The 19,781-nt window shown below is 40.8% G+C and overlaps 1 protein-coding gene across 4 annotated transcripts in view; it reads left to right on the forward strand.

The window, feature by feature from the left end:
* The first annotated feature begins 3,159 nt into the window (after positions 1 to 3,159).
* The window catches only part of LOC135171191 (DNA-dependent metalloprotease SPRTN-like), a 36,941-nt gene continuing 20,319 nt past the window's right edge, over positions 3,160 to 19,781 (forward strand). For 3 of the 4 annotated variants that reach the window (XR_010300505.1, XR_010300506.1, XR_010300507.1), the window contains exon 1: positions 3,160 to 3,529. Coding sequence is in view for 1 of the 4 variants with exons in the window: in XM_064137574.1 (XP_063993644.1) it covers positions 8,405 to 9,012 (608 nt within the window). In the remaining 3 variants the exon portion in view is untranslated. Of the gene's footprint in view, positions 3,530 to 8,380; positions 9,013 to 19,781 lie in introns of all 4 variants that reach the window. The other variant, XM_064137574.1, reaches the window with a different exon arrangement.

The following is a 19,781-nucleotide window of genomic DNA, read 5'->3' on the forward strand; positions in this document are numbered from 1 at the left end:
GAGTGAGATGTTCTCTCATCGATCACATCAAGACCTTCTCCGTGTATTGCTGTTGAATTTTCTTTCGGTTCTCCTCTATTCGTTGTTGGGGGGAAAAGACCTTCATTTTTAGCATTATCCTCTGCTTCGCCTTCGTTACCTACAGCGTCGGATTGAATTTCCCAATCATCTTCTGTATCACTTTCTCCTGACTCAATTGGATACTCAACATCATCAGCTATTAACAATTCCATCAAATTTTGAACTGATTCAGGCAATTTAATATTTGCATAGAGCGGATTATTACATTGTAACCATTTGAGGGCTGTGTATATTTTCTCCAGATTGACTAGGTTTTGCCAAACGACCTTAGCTTTGTTAGGGATTGCTCTAATTAAAATGTGTAGTTGGTGATCTTTATTAATCGGATCAGTTGTTGAAGCTATTTTCCCCAAAGTTTCTGAAATTGGTAACGGTAAGTGAAATGTTTGACCCACCAATTTCTGGACTCGCATGGAATGTGGTATGTTTCTTTTTGAAATAGTTCCCGCTCTTTGTACAACTTGAAATACCGTCGCTCTCTGGATGAGTATTCTCTCGTAATCATTCAAATTCTTGATTTCATCTGGAACATCACCGACATTAGTATGGTTCAATATACAAATTGGTGGTAGTTTATTCTTACGCAATTTTGCAAAACAATAATCACATATAAAGTCGCTCGAGAAATACGTATGCTATTTCACAAAATTTTGTAAGTCTTCCCAATACTTCGATGGGATTCGACTATGTAATCTATTGATCACTCTAACGGAAGATTTTGAGTACAGTTTCTGACACGACATACAAGCGTATTCAGCCATACCTCGCACGTTCAGGGCTAGGAAAGCACTTTTATGCTTGGACTGTATTTCATCTTCATCTAAATCATCGATCCCTGTCGAACGTGGGTCAAAGGTTGGCCTGAACTTTTCATCTCATTTGAGATCTGTCTCAATTTAGCTAGGTTCATTGAATCCAAAGCATCATCTAAATCTTCTACCTTTTTGAATGTTCCATCGAGTTTATACAAGAGTCTTTTAAGATTTCTCACACTTGGAAAGTGAGATGATAGCATTTCCAAAGAAGACAATAAAGAGTCACATGCATTTTGTTCAAGATAACAATGGGCTGAATGTCCTAACTTGTCCTCTGAATGTTTTGGAAAGCAACTTTTTAAAAATTCTCTGAATGTACGGATTTTTTGCACTGCCAAAGTTTCAAGAAACTTTTGGTAATCTCCCAGTAAGTTTTCACTCTGCTGTACTTTACAATACTCATTGCATACACATTGTATATATTTTCTTCTATTTCTCATCAGGGGTAATATATTCTGTAAGGAATTCCAAAGGAATCCATTGAAGGTCTATACCAACCTGGATTTCGTGAGTAAAAGAGAGAGAGAGAAAATAAATCAGTAAGAATTTAGAATGAGGAACTAATTTAATTATCTTTAAGAGGTCTAAAATATATATTTTTGCGTTTTAGTTAATTACATTTCGGAATAACAGAATTAGTAGCTTGTGACCTTTTCCCTACTTTATTAATTATTTAAATTAGAGGGTGGGTCTATTATTAAATAAAAAGGGGCAGAGGCTGTTATATCAAATACATTTATTCAAAATATTAATTAATATACTATACAGTAGTTGATTGGAAAGATAATAATTACAATATTTGGTACGGTTTACAATAACGAAAATAATGCCTGTTTCTGGGAATTCTCAGGGGTGTGGGGCAGGCAGGTCGCTTGTCGGACCACTTTTGATTTTACACAAAGAAAAAGAGGGGTGGCTCTAATTTACGAAAAAAGGGGAGAATTGAGGGAACCAGTAATAATAATAATAGAAATGATACAATTAGAATATTAATAATCCCTAGAAAAAGAATAATGAGAATTCACACCGTTGGAGGGGTTCCGCGAATCGTAATTGGGGGAGATGATGCCGCTGGGTGATGAGGGGAAAAGAAAGGGTACTCACTCGGCCGATGACAGTTTTCCTCGTTCCAGGGGTTCTTTCCTCCTTATTTGGGGTCCTCCGGGTCTTGAGCCTCTTCCTGGGGGGCAACAGGTTGATCCTGGTTCAGGATGAGCCTCTTTTCCAGCTCTGAAGCCCTGCGCCACTTCACTATTTCTCCGCGATTTATTATATTGAATAACGGGGCACACTGTGTTACTTGATTGATAGCTGTACGACGAGTGACGAGTAATTGGCCACTTGAGGAACTCCTCGAAGTATTCGGGGGTCCTCGGCCCAATTTCGTCTATTTCCGGGGTGGGTTATTTGTCTTCCCCTGATCCACCGATCGATGCTTGTGGGCATCTTCGGGGGCCGAGGGGTGGCGGGGTGACGCACTACGCAACGTGCGTGTGCGCCCATTGTCCTGCAGCGCGTGGTGAACAGGTGATTGCGGCGGGGGGGACGCGCTACGTCATCATCTTATTCTTCCTTCGAGTAGGAGCGTGGTGAGTAGGGGACCGCGGGAAGGATGGGGACGTCCTACGTCATCCCATCCCTCAGTGGTGCTTCTTCCTGGTGTTTCTCGCGCTGTCCGAGCGCGGCGAGTAGGGGATCGGGGGAAGGGGCAGGATTTAGGAGAAGGGGTTCTCCAACGGTGAAGAGATACGTACGTAAATACTTAATGAAATAGGGGGCGTGGGGAGGGAAGTATCAACATAACCTTAGAGGTTATGTTGCCTCGTCACAAGCTATCGAAAATTTTTGTTACGTTTTGAGAATTAGAGTTTACGTTTATCGGGTTTTTCGGATAATTGACGCGCCTCGCGGTTTTACCATTTTTGGCTATTGGGTCCAGAGGGAATTATTGCGTTGTTAGGCCAAAATATTACCGAGCCACGCAATTTATTCAAATTAAGACCTCTCTATTGTTTTCGCGGAAACGTGTAGGTGCAGGTGAGATACTGCCTCTCAAATAGTGGATTTACGGGGTAGGATGGGTTTTGAGTTTAGTTTAGGGTGGAAGGCCACGCGAGTAATCACGACCATTACCATCGCGTGAATTGCCAAAGGTCGATTTAGGTTACGTTTACGTTAAAATTTAGAGCGATAGAAAATAAAAATAAGTCGCGAAAATATTATTTTGTTTTAGTTATTTAGTTACGTTCCTCCTAACCCCGGAGATCCCGAGAATACGACCGCGGAGATAGAATTTGAGGTACGCGAACATTTGAACTTCCGCGCCGAGACCTGCCAGGCCAACTCTGCGTTGCCATAACGCCTGGAGCGCTACGCTCCCGTCGGTCGCCATGCGCCAACCTGTCGCGTAGCAACAGTTGCTACGCAGACGTCGCCGGCATCACCACGGGTGGTATCAGCGTCACGCGAATTAATAGTGAATTTAGTGCTAATTAGTTAGTTAGTTGTGCTCGAACCATCGCCAGGAGAACACCAAATCATCAGGACAACTATTCGAGGACCATTGAAGTCGAATCGACCCGTTGTCCGAGAGATAGCCGATCATTGTCTCCCAGCGCGTACACGTCGCAACCGTGAGTTTTTGATTTATTGTTAATAATGCTTATTAGAGATTAAATCAATTTATCCTGGATTCTCATTTCAGGGCAGTATTTTGCGGTTTATTTAGTTTGATTAGATATTGCTCTGTACGGTAGAGCTTAAATAACGCCAAAATCATGCAGTTACGTCTTTTACGTTTTACATTTTTCAATTGCTTAGCAATTGCTTAGCAATTGCAAGCCATGCCTGAGTGACCCAATACTCGTGACCTTGATGATGTCACGTATGTTTTTGGAATTTGGGAGAATATTTACGTATTAAGGAAATACTTTGCGTTAGTCGCCTATATATTTAATTTACGTTACTGCCTTCTTGAAATTTCGAGTTCTTTTGTACATTTGTGCCTTTTGGTTTATTTTATATATTCCAAAATTACGTTTTATTATATATTATCCGTATATTCCAAATTAATTTGGAAGAATTTGCAAGTTTTGCCTTTTATCGATATTTCTATGGAATATTGTGTCTACGTTTATCGCTTATGAATTTATTCCATTTTTGTGCCTTTGGCCTTTTGGTTTATTTTATAATCCAAAATCTGAATTTGGATACGTGTTAGTCGTGTGAATTATTTGTAGATTATTGCCTTTTACAGATATTTTTCTGGAGAGCTGTGTTTACTTTTATCGCCTAGAAATTTGTTCTCTTTTTCTTTTATTGTGACTTAGGCCATTGCGATTACACTTCGCTAATAAAAAGTGTTTAACGATTCGTCGTTTCGAATACGAGTTTACGTTTGTTTACGTTACGCGCCTCCGCGAGAGTCTCCCGCGTATTTTCTCTCGCCAAGGTCGCGCCTCCGTATAGTGTATATCCTGCGTCCGTCGTTTTAGCTACTATGTGTTATGCTCTCGGAGCCCGTATGTTTTATAGATTATGTGGCGTTAAGAATTTTCGTTATTAATTGCGTTTATGACGCCTTGAAATTTATAATTCGGATTTATTGAATGTATCGAGTATTAGTAATGAGTTCGAAATTATAGACTGTTAGGTTTTCGGGTAAATTAATAACATTTAGCCCGACATGAGGATCGTTATATCTTCTTTTGTTTTATTTTGTTTTGATAAAATTTATTGTAATGGATTAGATGGATTAACATAGTTGAATTTCTCTCTGCGACGATACGCTTACGTTCCTTAAAATAAATGGAATATTGAGTAATTTATAAGATCTCTCTCTCTCTCTCTCAAAAATTATTGGGTTTATATCTGCGTCATTATTAATATTTGGAATATTGTAGAAAATTGTATTTTGAGTTCTTATTATCGAGAGTTAAAGAATGTAATTCTGTAAAGAAATGTGGAATATGTGTTGAGTTTTGAATTTATAGGGTTAATAGCCCAGTGACCAGCACACCCCGAACCACCCCTCTCTCCACAACCTACATCCTGAGCAGCGTGAGCAAATACCACCTTTCCCTTGATCTTTTAGCTTTAAGTTATTGAGTTTCCGTTTTAGTTGGAATTTTAGTTCGTTGCCGTGAGTTATCCGCTTCGAGTACATTTTTCGCTTTGTTGTTCCCGTCGAAACAAAGATCAACTGGCGCCCTTCAGAGCATTTGTTCCGTTTTTGGACGATCAAAGGAAAAGGGCGGGTTAACTGGTCCATTTTTATGTCAGTAAAAATCCACCACGTTACAATTCATTGCCTGTCCCTTCGAATTCATTTCAATTTTGAATTTCTTAGGGATTTGAAATACATAAATCATTTCGGAAAAGAAGGATTCTGTCGATGCTGTATGCCTCGATTTTCCGCAAAGATCAACTATTTTATTTCCATTTTTATTACCATTCGTCTGAGTAAGATGATGATCTGCATTTTTTCGAAGTGTATCCGCCCAATGATTCAAATTCTTCAAGTAATTCTTTCGTTGTTCTACACACCATTTTATTATCCTTTGAGCTTCTAGCTTACTTTCAGCATGAACAGTTCCCTCCATTTCGCTGATTATCTTTGTCAATTCTTCTACGCATTGCTCAGAACAGACTTTAGTTGGAATTGTTTCCGGCTTCGCTTTACGATCCATACAAGTACCTTTCTTTACAATAAATGAAATTTGAGATTTTTTCGTGTTTTTTTCGGACACTTTCCTATGCTTTTCATTGAATGTAACTTTTCTTGGCTTCAAATCGGTGAGATTTCTGCGTTCTTCTTTGCTCGAATGTTCTCTTAGAGAAATATCATTCTTCTCAACTGTTGCCAGTCCGGCAATCTCTTTAGCTTTGTTCCTATCCACATCATGCAGCAATGACTGAGAACCTATTTCTTTACATGGCATGTCTAATTGAATATGTGTAGAGTACTCGCTTAAATCATTTATTCTCTCTTCATCTATATGTGAAGATGAAGATAGATTCTTCGCCTTCACGCTCTGAACACAATCAGTAATATTTAAAGCCTTTTTGTCCCTACAGCTACGTACTTGATATGCCTTCGGTACTTTTTGTTGAATTTGATGTAACGATAAGAATGTCGGTAGATTGGAATTGGACGTATGAGGAAATTGGGTGATCTTCATTGCCTGAAACATATTGATCAGGTGGTCACGCATTAGTGAGTAATCATACCTGATATACTCCGGTTTTTCTCTAAATAATAACGATACTGCAAACGCTATGGCAAATACACCATAGTCAACATAATTCAATTGATTTTGTACTGATATGAATCGTACAGAATTATTCGAGATACTGAAGAAGGGATAAAGAGAGCGCAGAAATTTTTCGTGATCGTCATGCAATGAGCGCCGGTTCAATGTGTCATAAATAAAAATATCCCTACCATCATACCAAGAACACACCCAATGTCCATACTCTCCTTTCTGGACATTATCATTACTATATAGAATCTGAATATTTTTCTGTGCTGGAGGTATGGGTGCAATTCACTCGGACCTCTGCAAAAATAATGTATCTTGATGACAATAATCGGAAGCATTTGATAGCACTTTCCCAAAAAATTCCATGTGTTCACTTGTGAGTTGTTCAGATCTACGAATTATCGCAATCCACTCGAGACCAAGCGGAGAAACCTGTACTCCGCACCCTTTCGTGGCCCGGCGACGTTTTTTTATTGGGGGTTCTTGGTGTTTGGACTTTCCAAATGACGTTTCATTGAAAACGCGTTTAGATTGAGATGCGTCAATGAAACGCCCATTGCTCACGTTATTGCCATTATCAACCGCCATCGCGGCTGATTGGTTTTTCTGTCCTTGCAAACGACCGTCAGCGGTTTGATTTTGGTCGATATATTGCGGAAGATTCTGATCATCCTTTACCACGGTTTGCTGGTCATTCGCCTGCAGATTCTCGTTATCTTCTTCTAGAAGTGATGCGAATTCTTTTTCTCCATGAGTGGATATTGGTCGGTTTTTTGGTGTGGCCCCAATTCGCACCGAAGAATCCCTGAGAACTGGGAACTCGGAGATTTTGCCACTATCGAAAATGCGCAATAAATGCGCTCGCATTCTCAACGCATCATATGTTATCGTTCCAGGGTCTTTGCCGAACGCAATCGATACGGCAAAAGCTATTGCAAAAAGTCCACAGTCACCCATATTTGGGTAAAATGGGTATAGGGCTTTTAAATACTCAATATGTTTTGGGTCAAATTTGCGTCTATTATCGGAATCATAAATATAGATAGAATTTCCGTCATAATACGTACGAATCCAGTGCCCATTACGCATTTCTCCGGCGTCTTTATCTGAAAAATTTCCACTCATACTATGCAACAAATGGACGTGTTTCTTACAGGAATTGATCGGTCCCATAAGACCAGGTAGCTGGAATTTCCAAGATTCTCTCAAATTGGAATTGCTGATGAAGTAATTGCGCAAAGTAATCAATCTCATCATCAGATAACCAACCTTCTCGTCCCCTTGTTAATATTAAATTGCGATTGAACAAAGGCATCATTGAATGAACTACAACAATTAGGTCTCAAGATTTATTCAATTTATTCAATTTAGAATAAATTGAATAAATCTTAAATTCAATTTAGGCTGGAGATAGAAATCGTCACCAGATCACCTACAATTAAAACACGATCTTGAGTCGACAGAATTAGCGTATTTTTTTTCTTAATCAATTTAAAAAAACCTTACTCTATTACAACCCACTGAAATACTACATAACACTGCACTGACACCGCACTGACACTGCACTGACATGTTGTTATGCCCTACTTGAGCTACCAGGAGGATAGTAGCGCCCCCTTAGCTAAATGAGCGCCAAAATTTAAAAATTCGAACATTACTCACGGTCTCCGAAAATTACCAAGACTCTGGCTCGCGACCCGTTTGACCGACGAGTACGCCACAATTAGTGCATTGAAATAATTGAATTTCGTTTTGGAATAAGGGTTGGTGTGGAACCCATTTGAAAGATTTAGAAATTACAGCCCCCGTGGAGAAAACCTCCCATTATTAGGTCGAGGAAGGCTTTCTTGGTAGGAGGGACCTCATTATTTAAATTAGTTTCAGTTTGCGCGTGCTTCTAGTCAACAGGTGTCGGCAACTAGTGGGCGTGGCTAATCTAATTAATACGGGGGTACTGCCGTTAGAGGCACTGGGTCACTGGATTATGTCACGGTTAAATAATCCTTGTGGCTATTTGCATTTCCGGTTACCGGGCACGTGGTAACCCAAGTGTATCGTTTTTGCGGATTATAACGAGTTTTTGTGATTTTGATGCTTTCGTGATGAACCTGAAGGTAATTATACTTGGATTTTCCTTTAAATGGGTATTTCCTTGGTGATGGGTACTGTGGCCTTCGTGATTGGCCTCCGGTTGGAATTATAGGTTAGATGTGTTTATTTCAGGTGAAAGGTGCCAGGAGGGAGTGGATGAGGATGTTCCGAATGCAGCCCCGTGTAAACCTCTTTAGGCGCGATCGCCTTCTCGGAGATGTGGTAGTGCCTGTGGGGTTGGTAGAGTACGTGGGGAGAGTCCTGGGGGATAATCCCGACTACCGTGGGTTAATGCAACTCCTGAATGAGCGGTTCTTCGACGGGAAGCTCCGAGGATACACTGTGTGGAGGACTAAGGCCTGCAAAGATGCCTTTGGATTCACCGATTTTCTGCGGAAGAAAATAATGTTACAGGAGTGCCTCTTCTCCGCAGAACTCAGCCGGACTGTCCTGGTGAGGGTGTTAGTCCATGGGATGTGCCATGCATTCATGGATGTTTTATTGGGGAATCGTTGGGAGAATCAATGCCATGGGGCTAACTGGAAAAAGGAGGTTCTCCGGTTGAATACGGCGTTGGGCTGTGACATCGAGGACGATGGGGACATCGACTGGGTGAAGTTACGGAAGATGGGGCTACACAAGCTGTACATCTGCGATCGCTGTGGCAAGCAGTCCATCCGAATGATTAAGCGTCCTCCTGATGCTAAGTTTTTCTCTTGGGTCCCTCGGCATGCGGAGCGATGTGGGGGTAGTTTTGTCTTGGCGTAAGTATTTGGGGGTATTTCTCCTTTTTTTCTGTAGACCATACAAGAGCTGAAATGATGAGGAGTGAGTGGGTGTTGGGGGTGGAATGGAGGGATGACGGGTTGCCCAAACGAGGTTTCAATCTAAAAATCTAAACACCATGCTCTTTCTTAACGTCGTTATTGAATTTTGATAATGAAAAGTATTGTCAAGAAAATATCCTTTATGATGAATGATTTTTTTTTTATGAATATCCTGATTCATTATTTATACACGATTCCATACTGGAATCAACACTACACAGTTGAATTAATGTTAGCAATTATTTGTTTTACTACATCAATTAAAAATACAGCTATTTTATTTTTATTTTTCGGAAATTACTAACGCACATTTCCGTGTGAAATTTTAACCTAAAAAATCGTCGACGGACGCCGGTGGTTTTCCCCCCCTAAAAACATATGCAATAAATGGATCACATAGCTCAATGGTCTCCGAATATTGACGCGGATAACTTAATAATTAACGATTTATCTATTTCAAAGCTTACCAGGTCGTCGTTACTCTCCATAACTGCTTAATATTCAATCAATAAAACCGATAATTGGTTCACTGGAAAGCTAATAAGCGATTTATATTACGTAACTAAGGGCAGTTTTCACCTAAATTATCGCATAATGTTATTAATTGAGAAAACGGGATTGCAGGTAGTGGAAAGGGAAGTTGTGAGGTGTATAGATAATTGGTAGCGTTCGGCGATCTTTCGCGTATGAAACGTGTACTTGGCCGATACTGTACGGAGTCGTCGATGCGTTTGGCCTTATGCTATGTTGGGCCTCTTCCCTGGGGTCGTAAATCCCAGGTATACTGACTGCAGTACGTCGACACTATTCTCTGTACTTGTCATTAACGGCAAGTGACCCGAAAATGATTTTATTAGGGTGAGGTGTATTGAAGGGAATTATAACACGATTCAAATACACTGATGATAGAATGAATATATTTAAGTTTGAATGATTAGCTGTTTTGCATAGATAAATTAATAGATTACACAAATACTTGATTACACTGAAGAATTGCACAAGTAAACGAATTAAGTAATGAAATCCCGGATATAGTAAGTGTTGGGAGAGATCAAGGAGTAAGTGTCTTGTCTCTGCTGTATCGTGGAGCTAACTAACTCTATTCCTCTTCTCTTACAAGTAAGGGCGATGAAGGGGTGTGTTTTTTTCCCGGAATTTTGAAGAGTGAGGGTTGTTGTAAGCAAATAGAATTGAAGAAACTATCCTGTGGGTTTTCTTATTGGTCATGTGCTAGAAAGAGATTGTGAGAGTAGAGGGGTCTACGAAGAAGCCCTAGAGGGGAATTGGGGTCCTTCTCTAGAGGCCCAAATGTGACAAAAAAAACGGGTGGAGAGGAGTGGCTTTATTGCACTGAGGCCTTATTGCTCGTACGTGTCTTGAAACTCTTTTTCTGACTTAAAGGGGGAATTTCCCACATATATTTTTTCTATTTGCTTTATGGTTTAACAGGGTAAAATTTATGATTTATTTATGACTACTTGAGTTGAAAGATTTGAAGTAAACGCGTTGTAATTTTTTCCGTCGAATTTCTTTGGCTTAACTCTATGGGTTGTTTGAGACTGAACACACTCCCCTTTTTGAGAGTTTATAATTAAGCAATCAAAAACAAAAGTGAAAGTTAATGGTAGATAATTTGTAAATATCACTAATAGAATGGGTGAATATTAATTATATAGAATTTGACAGGATATATGGAGTTATAATGCACTTAGTAACTTCCTATGACATAATATAGTAGCATAGGTAGTAATTGTTTATATAATATTCTCGCTTAGAGTCCTTATGAATGTTTTTCGTTAAATCACTTTTTACTCGTTATTAGAAGCGGCATCACTTAATAATGGAGAAAGCTTGCGGATGTTTCTGTCAAACTCCCCTTTTGCAGTTTTAACTCGAACTGAACGAATGATTCCATCATTCCCTGGATATGTTTTTATTACACGACCCAGAGACCATTGTCTGGGTGGCAAATTGTCATCTCGAAGAATAACAATCGTGTCTTCCTTGATGTTGTGGCTCCCCTTGGTCCATTTATTCCTCTGGTTCTGCTCGTTCAGATATTCTTTGTGCCACCTGGCCCAGAATTCTTGTTGTTTTTTCTGTATTGTTTCCCAACAAGACAATTTATTGTCTGGAGTGCACCTGAGGTCAGGTTCAGGTAAGCTCGTGAGGGAATCGCCAATGAGGAAATGACCAGGGGAAAGTACAAGAATATCATTGGGATCTGTGGAAATAGGAGTTAAGGGACGGGAATTCAATGTGGCTTCGATCTCGATCACTAACGTGTTGAATTCTGTCAGGGTGATTAAATCGTCACAAATCCTTTTTAGATGGTATTTGAATGACTTCACTCCTGCCTCCCATAGGCCTCCTTGGTGTGGAGAAAGAGGCGGAATGAAGTGCCACGTGATGCCTTGGTCTGCAAGATGCTTGTGAATTCTCTCATTGTGATCTGTCGCTCGTGCCAGTGCGTACAACTCCTTAATCTCATTATTGGCGCCTACAAAATTTGTGCCGTTATCTGAGTAGATGTTTCTGGGCTTTCCTCGCCGACCGATGAATCGTTTTAATGCAGCAATAAATTCTTCTGTTGTGAGGTCTGTCACTACTTCAATGTGGACCGCCTTTACCACCATACAGACGAAGACCGCTACCCAAACCTTGATTTTGTTCCTATTTCGATGCTTCTTTTCTTTCAAATAGAAGGGGCCACAATAATCCACCCCTACATTGTAAAATGGCCGGGCTTCCGTGATGCGAGTCCTTGGCAGGTTACCCATGATGTACTCGCTCTGCGGGGGATTAGCTTTTGTGCATGGAATGCATTTTTTAATTATTTTGCGCACTTGTGCACGTCCACCTACTAACCAATATTTTCTCCTTAGTGCATATAGAGTGGTTTGAGCACCGGCGTGGTGGTTGATAAGGTGTTCTTCTCGTATCAAGAGTGTGGTGATGTGATGTTCCTTTGGAATTAAAAGAGGATGTTTTTGCTCGAAGGGAAGATCTGAATTCTCAAGACGTCCACCGACGCGTAACAAACCCTTTTTATCTAGAAGGAGACTGAGCGCCATGTATTTAATTTTGGGACGTGAAGAAATTTCTTTCTTGAGTTCCTTTATTTCTTCAGCAAATACAGACTCTTGAACGATTTTTATGATTCTTTCATTAGCGAAATTTAATTCTTCTGCTGATGGAGGTCCCTTGAAGTTGTTATCTGGTTTCAATCGGAGGCCGTATGCGAATAGTCTCCTCAGAAACGTGAGTGATGAGAAACGTAAAACGTAGGGCAGATCCTTGGGATCCTGCTGAGGTTGTGCGGGAACTCCTGGATCAGTCAGGAAGCATTGGACTTTCTTCAGTTCGGGAACGACGGCTGGAACGATTAACTCACTCCTCGGCCATTCGTTCTCGTTTTTTTTTTAACCATATTGGCCCAGTTTTCCAATTGGATTCTAACAAGAATTCGTTGGGGAATAAGCCTCGCGAAATGTGATCTGCGGGGTTGTCTTGTGAGCGTACATGCCGCCACTCTGCTCCTTCAGTCTTTTGTTGAATTCCGACTATGCGGTTCGCCACGAAAACTGTTGATTTGCTGGGGGATGATTTAATCCAATGTAGAGCAATCATTGAATCTGACCAAAATACAATCTTATCAATATGGCGGTTGATAGATTGTTTGGTTGCTGTGTATAGGTCAGACAACAAAAGTGCCGAGCACAGCTCCAGTCGTGGTAGTGTGACTGGTTTGATGGGTGCAACACGATATTTGGAGCACAGTAGCCGAACTATTGTCTCCCCATGGACGTCGGTGGATCGCAGGTAGATGCATGCCCCATAACCTTTCGTGCTGGCATCACAGAACCCATGGAGCTGTATTTCACGTGCCTCAGGTATGATGACCCGTCGGTTGAATGAAATATTATTTAGTTTTGTCAGTTGGGTGGAATATGTCTTCCACTCTGTGAGGATGCTGAGAGGAATAATGTCATCCCAGCCGATTTTTTCTTCCCAAAGGCGATGGAGAATCATCCTCCCCTTAATGATCACTGGCCCCAGAAATCCTAGTGGATCGAATATTTTTGATACGTCAGAAAGCATCGTCCGCTTTGTAACCTTGGATCGAGGTTGTATCGGCTGTACGGTAAAAATGATTGCATCTTTCTCGGAGTTCCAGTGTAATCCTAATGTCTTGATGGTGGGATCGTTGGAGGTTTTCAACTGGAGATTGATGTTACCTTCCGCGAGTCCCTCTAGAAGCCGTGGATCATTTGATCCCCACTGACGCAAGTTGAGTTGACCCTTTTTTAATACGTTGTTGATTCCGTCTCTTATGTTTAGTGCTTCCTCCAGTGTATCTGCCCCTGTCAGAAGATCATCCACGTATAAGTCGCGCTTAATTATTTTGGCAGCTTCAGGAAACTTCTCGGACTCATCATCTGCTAACTGATGTAAGCAGCGAATAGCGAGATACGGAGCTGAGGACAATCCAAATGTCACGGTGTTTAATTCGAAAACCCTGGGTTCACCATTCGAATCCTTCCACCACACTCGTTGATACTTCCTGTCCTCGTCACGAACCCAAAACTGGCGGTACATTTTTTCAATGTCGCCCGTCAGTACATATTGGTGAGTGAGAAAGCGAGTCAGCAGTGAAAAAATATCTTCTTGAATGGTTGGCCCGATCATCAAGGATTCGTTTAATGACACTGGGTCCCCTGCTCTTTTTGCCGAGCCATCGAAAACGACCCGCACCTTGGTGGTGAGGCTCGTGGCTTTTATGACCGCGTGGTGAGGCAGGTAGAAGCCCTTCTCCTCTGAAGGGTCTTCTCGAGATTCAGACATATGACCCAGGTCAAGATATTCTTGCATTACGGCTGAATATTGTTTCTCTAACTCTGGGTTCCTTCTGAATTTTCTCTGTAATGAATGGAAACGATTTTTTGCCATCTCTCGAGACTCACCGAGTTTCGATTTATTATTGTTGAAGGGTAAGGCTACGATGTATCTACCCGTTTCGTCGCGAGTGACATGTTCTTTAAAATGTTCTTCACAGGCTACTTCTTCGCTAGAGAGATGTTTTTCCGTATTAACATCGTCCATTTCCCAGAAATTTTTTAATTGTTGTTCAACACAAGTGAGATGATTGTTTGTTATTTGTTTCATGGACAGTGGATTTCTTGTGGACACACTGCCACCGATTATCCATCCTAATTGAGTTTCTTGTAACAAAACATCTGTGCCGTGTGTATTATTCAATCGAATTTGCCCTTGGCATAACAATGCAAGGGTTGTGCCTGAGCTCAATAGAATGTCGAAGGGTGCTGGTTGATCGAACCTCGGATCAGCTAGTGCGAGGTGCCTGGGAATTTTCAGACTATTTCGATCGATCGGTTCACTGGGAAGTATTCCGCCTAGACTGGAAACTGTGAGGAAGTTGAGGTCTCTGGAGTATTCATTAACTCTTGACCTTATTGTTGCTTTCATCAGATGATTTGTCGTAAGATTAGGGTCAGCAACGGTCATGATAGGAATCTTCAGATTTTCCAAGGGTAAATTCAGTTGTCTTGCGAGTTTCTCTGTGATAAAATTAGAAGTCGATCCAGTGTCCAAAACTGCTCGGCATCGTATTGGTTCATTGGCATGATTGAGAATAAAAATTGATGCAGTAACAATTAAATCCTTGGAGGGAATGGTGGCCACCAGAGTAGTTGCTGCGTTGGGCTCCGAGACTGCGGTCGGTTCTAGTCATGCCGACGGCGACTTTATGGCACCCAGGTCTGCCTCGGCGAGGTGCAGAAGAGTATTGTGTTTCTTCTGGCAGGTAGCACATGTTGAGCATTTGCAGTACCGAGTTTTATGATTGGGTCTCAAGCAGTTGAGGCATAAATGAGTACTACGGGCTGCTTGAATCCGTTCGGGAACCGTCAGTGTAATGAATTTTCTACAATTCTCTAGCATGTGCTGCTCCTTACACAAGGGGCAGGATTTGTCGGCCGTTGAGGTCAAGAGAGAGTATGCCTTTTGACCGTGAGCCTTATAATTTCCATTCTTTTGTTTTTGTGCATTGGAATTTGAGGAGATGCTCGGGATTGCCCCTGTTGGAGTCATAGACGTGACTTTCACGGCTTCTTTCCTCAAGAAGTTCATCAATTCTTCATATGTGGGCATTTTATTGCCTTGTTGAGTTCTGTTCCATTCCTTGGCAGTCTCCTTATCCAATCGGTTGAGAAGCGTGTAGACCAATGGAGTATCCCAATGCTCGACCTTTTCTCCAAGTCCCTTCATGGCTAGGACCTGTGTTTGAACGTGATTAACCAGTTTTCTGATTTCTTCCGCTGAATTTTTCTTCATTACAGGTGTTTGCATCAGACGATCATAATGGTGAAGAACAAGAACGTGTTCAATGTCATATGTTGACTCGAGTAGCTTCCAGGCTGCTTTGTAATTCTCATCGGTTATCGCAAAGGCGCTAATTGTATTTGCAGCTTCTCCCGAGGTTGTGCGTTTCATAAAATCGAGACGTTGTGCATCTGTCAACGTATCACGATTGTGAATCGTTGGTATGAACCAATCTCTCCAGGGTCTCCAATTTTCCAATTTCCCATCGAATCTCTTCACTTCCATCTTTGGTAATGACAAGTAATAATCGTGATTGGCTAAATGTGGTGAACCAGCAGCTGATCGAGTTTCTCTTTGTTGACTTGTTTGAGCGTTGCTATCGCGATTTGGATCTTTGAATCGCCGAATCATTACCATTAGGTCTTCAAAATCATCTGTGATGGTTTCCGTGGCTTCTGTATGATCGATTCCAGGCTCAAGTGCCGTTAGGGCAGCTTGGATCTCAGGTAACGTCTCAAGGTCTTGTTTAATTTTAGAAAGATTTCGATCAACGTATTGGGGATCTGCGTAACTCCCCGATTTTTCCAGGTGATTTTTCAATTTGGTGATTCTGCTCTTGATTTGAGCTCGTTCACGAGTGAGAGTGGTTCGTCGCTCTCTTTGCTCTTCTAGTGTCGGAGCCATTTTGATCGAGATCGATTGATAAGGGAATAGAATAGGAGCAAAAGGAATTGACGATTCAAGTTTATGAGCTTACCTTGTTGTAATCGACGTCTCTCTGGGGTAGGTGGATGCGTAGTGGCTATCTCAGCTCCTTGTGGACTGTGGATTATGGCTTGCTCGTCGCGTAGTTGGACGTCGTGGACAACTGATGGTCTTCAGGATGCGCACTCGCGATGTATAGATAATTATGAAAATACGAGTTCACTAGGGTGTTTTAGTCCGACCGTATTACTGTCGGCGGTACACGCTGCGATATAATTGTCTTTATTTTCACTGTGGTAATTCACTTTGTTATTAATTTGAAGTTTTTTCTTTGTTTGAGTTAGACTGATTGATTCCACTTTACTGATTTTTAACCAAAAATCCGGCTCGAAGGACCATTTGTATGTACGGAGTCGTCGATGCGTTTGGCCTTATGCTATGTTGGGCCTCTTCCCTGGGGTCGTAAATCCCAGGTATACTGACTGCAGTACGTCGACACTATTCTCTGTACTTGTCATTAACGGCAAGTGACCCGAAAATGATTTTATTAGGGTGAGGTGTATTGAAGGGAATTATAACACGATTCAAATACACTGATGATAGAATGAATATATTTAAGTTTGAATGATTAGCTGTTTTGCATAGATAAATTAATAGATTACACAAATACTTGATTACACTGAAGAATTGCACAAGTAAACGAATTAAGTAATGAAATCCCGGATATAGTAAGTGTTGGGAGAGATCAAGGAGTAAGTGTCTTGTCTCTGCTGTATCGTGGAGCTAACTAACTCTATTCCTCTTCTCTTACAAGTAAGGGCGATGAAGGGGTGTGTTTTTTTTTCCCGGAATTTTGAAGAGTGAGGGTTGTTGTAAGCAAATAGAATTGAAGAAACTATCCTGTGGGTTTTCTTATTGGTCATGTGCTAGAAAGAGATTGTGAGAGTAGAGGGGTCTACGAAGAAGCCCTAGAGGGGAATTGGGGTCCTTCTCTAGAGGCCCAAATGTGACAAAAAAAACGGGTGGAGAGGAGTGGCTTTATTGCACTGAGGCCTTATTGCTCGTACGTGTCTTGAAACTCTTTTTCTGACTTAAAGGGGGAATTTCCCACATATATTTTTTCTATTTGCTTTATGGTTTAACAGGGTAAAATTTATGATTTATTTATGACTACTTGAGTTGAAAGATTTGAAGTAAACGCGTTGTAATTTTTTCCGTCGAATTTCTTTGGCTTAACTCTATGGGTTGTTTGAGACTGAACAGATACGCTACCGCGTATCTCGATTATTTTGAGGTGATCTATGTTTAGTTTATACGACTGGAGCCCATTAACTTCTGCAAATTTTGGACAATATTGCGACGACCTATATATATATATATATATATAAGATCGACAATCCGCATGCGAGAGTAGCATGCCAAATTCAAGTAGAAGATGTTTTTCCGGGATATTATTGGGGCACTCAGAATTCACATTCAAATCCGCTTTACTCTGACACAAATAACAGTTACCATACGGGAAATGGTGAAAGGTATAACCAGGCCAAAAATCATAATAATTATAATCAGAATAACAACAGAAGGAATTTTGGAAATAGAGGTAATGGGGAATATCGATCGCCAGAAATAAAAACAATTGAAGTAGTCACGCCGGTGATATTACCAGATACACGTTTCCCTCCCCCCTCTTCTTCTCCCTACCAGAATCTCACAAATAATCCGAGCGAAAGTATGACCCGTATGACCCGCGAAATATAAATGTTATTTCGAATATCCAAAGGTCATCTGACTGTAATTTTATTAATTTTATTGATGAAATTAGAAATGAAATAAAAGGGAACGGTTCTGACAAAAAAAATAATGAGAGCCATGATAAAATCACAATACAGCCATGCCCCCAGTTGAAAATGAAAGTTTGCGACGAAGATGTAAAAGCTTTGCTTGACACTGGAAGTCAGATTACCGCAATATCGGAAGAATATTATAAAGAATTAAAAGCGAATGCTGTTATGAAATTGTTGCCGGTGACCGGCGTTCAAATCACTCAAGCAATTAGCAAGAAATCTACAGCTGTGCGCTATCAGATACTAATATCAATGAAAATCGATGACCTATTAATTGAACATCTGGTATTGATCGTTCCGGGTTTAAATCAGAAACTCCTTTTGGGGAGCGATTGGTGTCTGCGCAATGGAATCGTTCTGGATTATGCCAATCGCACTGTGGCGGTCCGGGACATTAGCCTGTTTTGCGTATGGAATACGCAGAACATAGAAAAAGATGGTATCGCCAGTTATTTCTATTTTTCCGGATTAACGGAATTCATTTGATTTTTTATTGACACCAAAATTCTGTTTGATTGTAATTTTAATCCTCGCGTCTGCTCTCAATCGTTTTATTCTTTTATTATCCTCAATTCTCCAAATCTCCTGGGGAATCCCCAGTTGTCTGTCCCCAAGCTGGAGAAACACCTCTACCTGCTCCCGCTTTCCTGCAGATACCTCTATCTGCTTCCCTAGCCTCACTTAAGGAGGTCCTACTCTAGTTGTCCTCTTCCCACTCAAATCTCCAACCTCCTATCCCTCCAATGATGGTTACTTCCCAACTACCTGTGCCCAATAGCATATGTGCCAGCAATCGAGAAAATGATTGTGACACTTTCGAGTTAATAAATTAATTTCACTCGAAAGAATTAATGACTAAACTTTTCTTTTTGTTTGCCTTTTTCTTTGGTTTTTATTTGTTTTATTTTTAGATTTTATTTTACTGACAGTTGTCACGGGTGTTTGAACAAGAATGAAAACGCACTTATGGATTGATTTCACCTTTTTTAATCACAAGTTTGAATTTTTTTACATTTTCACTGTTATTAGGTTTATGAAGAGAACTAGGTTTTTTAATTGGGACCAATTCTGATCATCGAAACTAATCTTTAAAAGAAATCTTGAGAAGAACTTGGACACTCGCGATGTGGTTCGATTGTTTTCCTACTTGGTACTGAATTCTTTTTCCTACACTCGACCTCAATGGCTTCCCGAAAGGTGTAACTAGTTTCCTAAATTTTAAGAAGGGATGAAAATTGTAATTCTGATTGGTGGGAGGTTTCTGTAGGAGGGTCTGCATGCAAGGAGAAGAGTTTTTGCTTTTCGACCTTTGGGTCTTTAATAAGGGGAGTTCCCAGGTCCCGTTGCGGTCCCGAGGATTGTGAGGAGATTGCTGACCGGTTGCAAGGGATCAAGCTGTAAAATAAGCGAAACGAGGGAAATTCTGGTAGAAACTCTTTTTTTTGATAGGGAAGGATTTATCTTGATTTGTAGAAGTGCCTGAAGGATTTTTGAAAATAAATTTTACCGTGTTTATGACATAATTGGTGGGACTGGTTCCGAGATGATGTTAAAGGTTTTGAGTGGTCGGCAGATGTTTTTCTTGGGGAATTCCCCCGAGGTGGTGATTTGGAAATAACGGTTCAACAAACAATTTCCCATATTTTCATCGCGAAGTGTCCATGTTTCCCATTCGAAATTAATATCAATAAATATAATTATTTTGTTGGGGTAATATTATCAATAAACGATTGGTATGCAACAGCATATAAGCCGGACATTTTTCAAAATTATTTCAGTATCACCACATCCTTCACGGCTCTGTCTAAATACCTC

The sequence above is a fragment of the Diachasmimorpha longicaudata genome, chromosome 19 (assembly GCF_034640455.1).
Source record: "Diachasmimorpha longicaudata isolate KC_UGA_2023 chromosome 19, iyDiaLong2, whole genome shotgun sequence".
In the NCBI taxonomy this organism is placed as follows: Eukaryota; Metazoa; Arthropoda; class Insecta; order Hymenoptera; family Braconidae; genus Diachasmimorpha; species Diachasmimorpha longicaudata.